The sequence below is a fragment of the Malania oleifera genome, chromosome 3 (genome assembly GCF_029873635.1).
Source record: "Malania oleifera isolate guangnan ecotype guangnan chromosome 3, ASM2987363v1, whole genome shotgun sequence".
NCBI classification, from domain to species: Eukaryota; Viridiplantae; Streptophyta; class Magnoliopsida; order Santalales; family Ximeniaceae; genus Malania; species Malania oleifera.
Genome location: NC_080419.1, coordinates 44,904,453 through 44,911,361, shown reverse-complemented (window position 1 = coordinate 44,911,361; position 6,909 = coordinate 44,904,453). Strand labels below are relative to the sequence as shown.

The 6,909-nt window shown below is 35.7% G+C and overlaps 1 protein-coding gene across 1 annotated transcript; it reads left to right on the top strand.

The window, feature by feature from the left end:
• Positions 1–4,723: 4,723 nt before the first annotated feature.
• LOC131151295 (uncharacterized mitochondrial protein AtMg00810-like) lies at positions 4,724–5,848 on the top strand. The gene is made up of 3 exons (XM_058102550.1): positions 4,724–4,805; positions 5,257–5,527; positions 5,638–5,848. Exons 1-3 carry the CDS (start codon positions 4,724–4,726, stop codon positions 5,846–5,848), a joined length of 564 nt encoding a protein of 187 aa, XP_057958533.1.
• Positions 5,849–6,909: the final 1,061 nt, after the last annotated feature.

Below are 6,909 nucleotides of genomic sequence, written 5' to 3'. Positions count from 1 at the left end.
ACATCTCTTGTGCTCATATTTGAAATATATATATATATATATATATATATATATATATATATATATTGAGATACTTGCTTGAGTGCTAGAAGATCTTTGTTATTATTCCTTTTGATTGAGATTATCATTTTATTACAAAGATCAAATAAATATTTTACAAACCATTTTTGAATATCTTTTATGGTTTATTTTGAGAAAAATATTTGTTGAGATATTTGAAGTGTGTTTGTGATCTTTGTTTGTGCATTGTGATTGAAATCATTATTTGACACAAAGATCATATTATTTACATTCTCACGTATCGATTGCAATATTTGCATAGATATTTGAGAGTAGACACTTAGACTACACTGAGCTTATCAAATCTTATCTTTTGGTAGTGTATTGATTATACTGTGCGTATTGGGTACATATCTGCTTTATATGAAATCATAATCATTGTACCATTTGATTGAGAAATTAATGTTGTATTTCCAGGCGTGGCCTGAGGGGGTGGTAATCCAGCCTGGAAGGATTGTGTAGGTTGAGGTCAGCCTTGTGTTAATTGACCAGGTTGTAAAGGTTGAGGTCAGCCCTATGCTAATTGACCTGGTTGTTTAGGTGTCACTCCACCCGTTAAGTGAGCTTATAGTGGTAATTCTTGTGCTTGTTAGCCAAGGCGGGGATGTAGACACTTTGGCTGAACCTCGATAACATATCGTGTGTATCATTTACATTTTTCGCACTTTACTTTACTGCACGTGTATGTTTATTTATTGATTGCATAGACTAACCCTAGGTTGTGCAATACTATTATTAAAACAATTGACCTAGGCGATAATTTTTAAATACCTAATTCAACCCCCTCTTGGGATTGCACCAAAGCTAACAAATACAATAGATATGAAATTTTATGTACAAACAAACGCTTCTTACATAAGCTGATATGTACCGATTCAGCACAATATAAGCAATGCACCTCGATGATGTAAGAACCATAAGCTCGGTGCTCTATGTGTGCAATCAATACTCAAGGTTCTGTCTATCAACAATCAAGCACAAGAGAGTATCAAACAAGCTATTCTTTGAAAACTAGATAAACTAAATCTCAATGTCAGATTAGGGTTTCAAAGATGTTAGCAATAATATTCAAACAAACTCAAATTTATTTTCTTTAATGTAGCAAACACAAGAATTGTTTGCTTTGAAAATGATTTTTGCATACAAAAATTTAGGCTTAGGTAACTTGTAATGACAATGTAAGAACCACAACCTTCCAAGTCTTCCCACACAAGATTTATCAAGTTAAATCAGTGGAAGAACTTGATGCTTCTACTCTCAATAAAATGAAACAATCAATATAATCTAATGAAAGTATTAGCAAGTATGAATGAAGCACAAGCACACAAAATATACTCACAACACTTGCAAGATCAAGAAGGATGATGTGTATAAGTGTTTTGGAGTATTATAGGTTAAGGAAGGATTTTTGAATTTGAGAGAGTTTGGCCCTAATCAATTTTTCTAATCCTCACTAATTGTTGCAAATGAACAGGTATTTATAGGCAAGGAAGGATTTTTTACCATTGGGGACCCAATGGGAATAATTAGAAAAGTTTAAAACAGGCCTAGAAAAAATTAACCCCATTTACCTCTTAACAAAATAATTTTACCCAAGAGATTCGGGTGGTTGAACTTAAATTCGGTCACCCGAATAGACTTAGCCAAAAAATCATTTTAAAAGATTCGGGTGCCCAAAATTATGCTTGGGTGGTTGAACTAAAGTCAGTAGCTAAATGTCTGAGGTTCGGCTACCCAAAGCCAAGTTTGGTTAACCAAACTAACCAATTCGGTTGTCCGAGCCCTTTTTGAACATGATCGTTTAGGCGCCTAGGTAGTTGAAAAGTGTTCTGACATAGGTTGGGGTGCCCAAGGGAGATACGCTCAAAAGTGGTTCAGGTGCCTGAACACAAATTCAACATGTTGACTTGTTCGGTCGCCAGAAGTGTTTTACATGCCATGGTTCGGTCCCGACCTCTCTCATGATTTTTACTTAAGATCCAAATTTTGCCTACTTAATTTCCCTTGATATAGAGAGTGATATTGGGGACTTACTTAAGTGATTGTGCAAGACTTAGGGTCTTTTCTAAGGCCGTTTTGAGATAGTTCTTAAAATTCGGCGCTGGTTGACTAAAGGGTGCCCTAATGACATTCAGTACCCTATGGTCAGTTTATGGTCATGTTGAGCTTACAAAACCCACACGCATGACATGCAGAGATTATTACAGACCAATATAAATTATTACAGACCCAAATAATATAAATTACAGTAAAAAATAATCTTCAGGATCTTCAGGCTTTACTTCGTGTGCCATCAATTGATTTGCCAATATAAACCTGCACACAAACTTGAAATATATCAAATATTATAGTATTTGTCATTATCAAAATCGGATGTGACCTATAAGGTCAAAATAATGAAAATCTAGGCAACATCTTGGTTACGCAATCATTGCTTGGAATGAAGAATTATCATTCTTAGTCCAGGGCTATGATCTTAGCTTTCACTACCAAAAAGAAGATAGGTTTCATTAATGGCAAAATTGTTGAGCCAGATCTAGAAACTCCTTTCTATGAAGATTGGTTAAGTTGCAACACAATGATGATTTCATGGATGATCAACTCTATCCACGTTGATGTATCTAGCAGCATGATGTATTGTCAAACTGCCAGAGAGATGAGGCTTGAATTGCAAAAACTCTTTTCACAGGGTAGTGGTCCTAAAATCTACAATCTTCAGAAGGAGATTTCTAATATATCTCATAACTAGATGATAGTCACAGAGTACTTCACAAGATTCAAGAAGCTGTGGGATCAACTACTTAATTTGGAGCCACTACCAGAGTGTATCTGTGGAACAATCAAAACCTTAAATGCTTCTCATGACAAGACTTATGCTATGAGGTTTTTGATGGGTTTGAAGAAGAATTTTAAGACTATAAGGACTCAAATTCTGATGCAGGAGCCTTTTCTTTCGATCAGCAAGATTTATGCCTTGGTTCTTCAAGAAGAGTCTCACAAGAATGTAGGACATGGAGGATACTACACTGCCAAGCCTGATTCAGTAGTAATGTATGCTAATTCGAAGGGAAGTAACTCTAGTAAATCTACTTGGAACAAAGGAAACAACAAAAGGGAGAGACCTTTATGCACTCACTGCAACATGCTTGGGCATACAATTGATAAATGTTACAAGTTACATGGTTATCCACCAGGATATAAACCAAAAGGAAGATCAAGTGTTAATCAGGTCACTTGCAATCGAGGAATAGCAACTGAGAGTGTTTCAGTTCAATGTCCTATTTCTAAATCCCAATGTGAGCAATTGTTTCCTCAATGCTAGGAGTAACTCTGGTAAGAATTATCATGCAACCAATGTAAGTACTAGTAATGGATTGCCAAATTTGGTTTCTGGAGCTGTTGATGTGTGTTCATTTGTTGATGTTCCTTCTACTACTGGCGTGGCTGCCACTAAACCATATCCTCAAGCTAATAACAATTACCTTGATTTATTGTGATTTGTGGGGTCCATTTTATGTATATATCATTAATTCTTGCAAATATTTCCTCAATATAGTGGATGATCATTCTAGATGTACATGGATTTACTTGTTAAAGCACAAGTCACAAACTTAATCCATATCAGAACAATTTTGCACTATGGTTGAAACTTAATTTTCTAGGAAAGTAAATATTATTCGAATTGATAATGGAACTGAATTCATCATGAGTGATTTCTTTGCTAAAAAAGGCATTTTGCATCATTTGAGCTGTGTTGAGACTCCTCAACAAAATGCAATTGTGGAAATGAAACATCAACATATCTTGAATGTAGCAAGGTCACTCATGTTCCATTCTCATTTGCCTTAGCATCTTTGGGGGCATTGTATTTTAATTGCTGCATATCTTATTAATAGGATTCCTAGTACACCTCTATCTCACAAAACCCCTTATGAGGTTCTTTATGGCAGTCCTCCTTCCTATGATTATCTAAGAATTTTTGGATGCCTTTGTTATGCTTCTACACTAGCACATAACAAATCCAAATTTGCAGCAAGAGCAAGGAGGTGTGTCTTTCTAGGCTATCCCTTTGGCATAAAAGGTTACAAAGTTTTAGACTTGTCCACAAATGTAGTGTTCATATCCAGAGATGTCGTTTTTTTATGAAAACATATTTCCTTTTATTGATCGTAAAGCCTTAATTTCAGATCCTTTTACTTCAATTACTGAAGTTGATAGTCTTGCATCTTCCAGCTTAGGTAATGATTTTTTTGTCACTCCTATTCCTATCCAAGATGAGTCTATTACTTGTTCAGATCCTGTTCTTGATCCTATTCCAGTTCAGGTTTCTTCTCTCCATTCTGATTTCTCTCCTGCAATTCCCTCTTTTCCTGTGTCTACAGTTCCTACTCCTATCACATCAATACTTGCTTCTACATTAACTCATGAACCACCATCAGCACCTATCATAAGATCATCTTAGTAATCCACTAAACCAACCTACTTACAAGATTATGCTTTTGCTACTACTCAAGTTTCTGGTGCAGCTTATGAGGTGGCTGATGGGCTCACTTACTCCCATTTAGAGCCTTGTTATCATTCATATCTGTTGGCCGTTAACACATTACCTCAAGAGCCACAATTTTTCTTCTAAGTTGTTCAAAATCCTCTGTGGAGATCAGCAATGGATAAAGAAATTCAGGCCCTTGAACAAAATCATACTCGGGAGCTTACCACATTACCTCCTGGTAAAACCCTTATTGGGTGTAAGTGGGTGTATAGGATTAAATTAAATCCTGATGGAACAGTGGAAAGGTACAAGGCTAGACTTGTGGCTAAAGGGTATACATAACAGAAAGGCATTGATTTTCTTGATACTTTCTCTCCTGTTGCTACAGTAACTGTTCGGGTCTTCTTGCTTTAGTAGCTTCCAGGTGTTGGCCTCTTGACTAATTGGATATAAACAATGCCTTTTACATGGGGATTTACATGAAGAAGTGTATATGTTACTGCCTCCTAGTTTTCACAGTAAGGGGGGACTTCAACTGCTTTTTCTTCCTCACATTCATCTGCTCCTATTGTCTGCAAGCTACTTAAATCCCTTTATGGTCTGAGACAAGCTTCAAGACAATGGTATACGAAAGTGTCATACATTATTCAACAACTTGGGTTTGTTCAATCAACTGCTAATAACTCTTTTTTTTGTTCATGCTAAAGGTTCTTTGTTTACAGCTTTATTGGTCTATGTGGATGACATGATCATCACAGGAAATGATCCCACTTGTGTAGTAACTTTGAAGTCAATTCTGGATGCTAAATTTGGAATTAAGGATCTTGAATCACTTAAGTTCTTCTTAGGACTTGAAATTGCTAGAAGCAAAAGGGGAATAAGCTTAAATCAAAGGAAGTTTGCTTTAGAAATTTTAAAGGAAACAAGCATGATGGGTATAAAAGCAACCAACTCTTTAACGGAACAACAATTGAAATTGTAAAGGACAATGGTGAACTTCTATCAGATTCAGACAGGTATAGAAGGCTTATAGGTAAATTGATATATTTGACACTTAATAGACCTGATATCACATATGTCGTGAACAGGCTAAGCCAAATTTTGGCAAAACCAAGAGTTCCTCATATGCAGGCTGCAATAAGAATCCTGCAATATATTAAAGGTACACCTAGACAAGGAATTTTATTTCCTAGTGATTTAGATTTTCAGCTAAAAGCATACTGTGATGCTGATTGGGCCAGATGCCCAGATACAAGGAAATCTCTTATGGGGTATTGTGTTTTCTTGGAGATGCTTTGATTCCATGGAGATCAAAGAAGCAGTCAATGGTATCAAGATCTTTGGCTGAAGCTGAATATAGATCTATGACAAGCACCACCTATGAATTTACTTAGATTTTATTCTTACTAAGAGATTTACAAGTGAAGCATGAGAAATCAGTTTTGCTTTATTATGGCAACCAGGTAGCATTGCATATAGCTACAAATCTAGTGTTCCATAAGAGATCAAAACATATAGAAGCAGATTGTCACATTGTTAGAAATAGAGTTCTTGATGGTACAATCAAGACTTTCCATGTTGCATCCAAGAATCAATTGGCAAATATTTTTACTAAGGCACTTGGTGTAGACAACTATATTAGAATGATTAAGAAGTTGGGATTGATTAATATTTTTGCTCATCAAGTTGAATATCCAGATTATATTGTGGATGATCAAGTAGTAAGAGCTTTGCTCTTGAGGGGGGGGGGTGGTGTTAAACTTAATGAGATTACCACCAATGCTGGTAATGCTAGGAATGATATCAGTATAGTGCAAGGCAAGACAGTAATCCAAGAATAGAGCAGGAGTTATGTGGATTTGCTGCCTATGATATAATTATTTTGTAGTCATTGGTAGTTTTAGTAAATGGTTGTAATAATTTTCTCTCCAACAGAAAATTGGTTTATTTTTTTAGTTATCAATTAGCTAGCTCCTGTATATATGTCAGTTGGGATATGTAGTTTTAATTCAATTCATTCATTGTGATTTGCTCATTCTTCAGCTTCAATAAAATTAGAAAGAGCATTCAATTTTTTACATCCTGAACTATGCTACCCTTTTCTAGGTGCTTAAGAAATTTAGGAGAATTTTAGATAGCTGAAGATTTCCCAAGCTTGATACAATGCTAATGACATCCTAACATAAAAGATATTGTACATGTACTAACGTACCTTGCCATGGGTTTGTGGAATCACTGTAGCCCTTGCAACTGGATCTCCTAAAGAATTGTTTATGCACTGTATTAGATATGACAACTATCGCATAGAAGAGTAAAGCAATCTACTTTAGAAATAGGCGGGCTAGGGTTCGTTTTTAGGT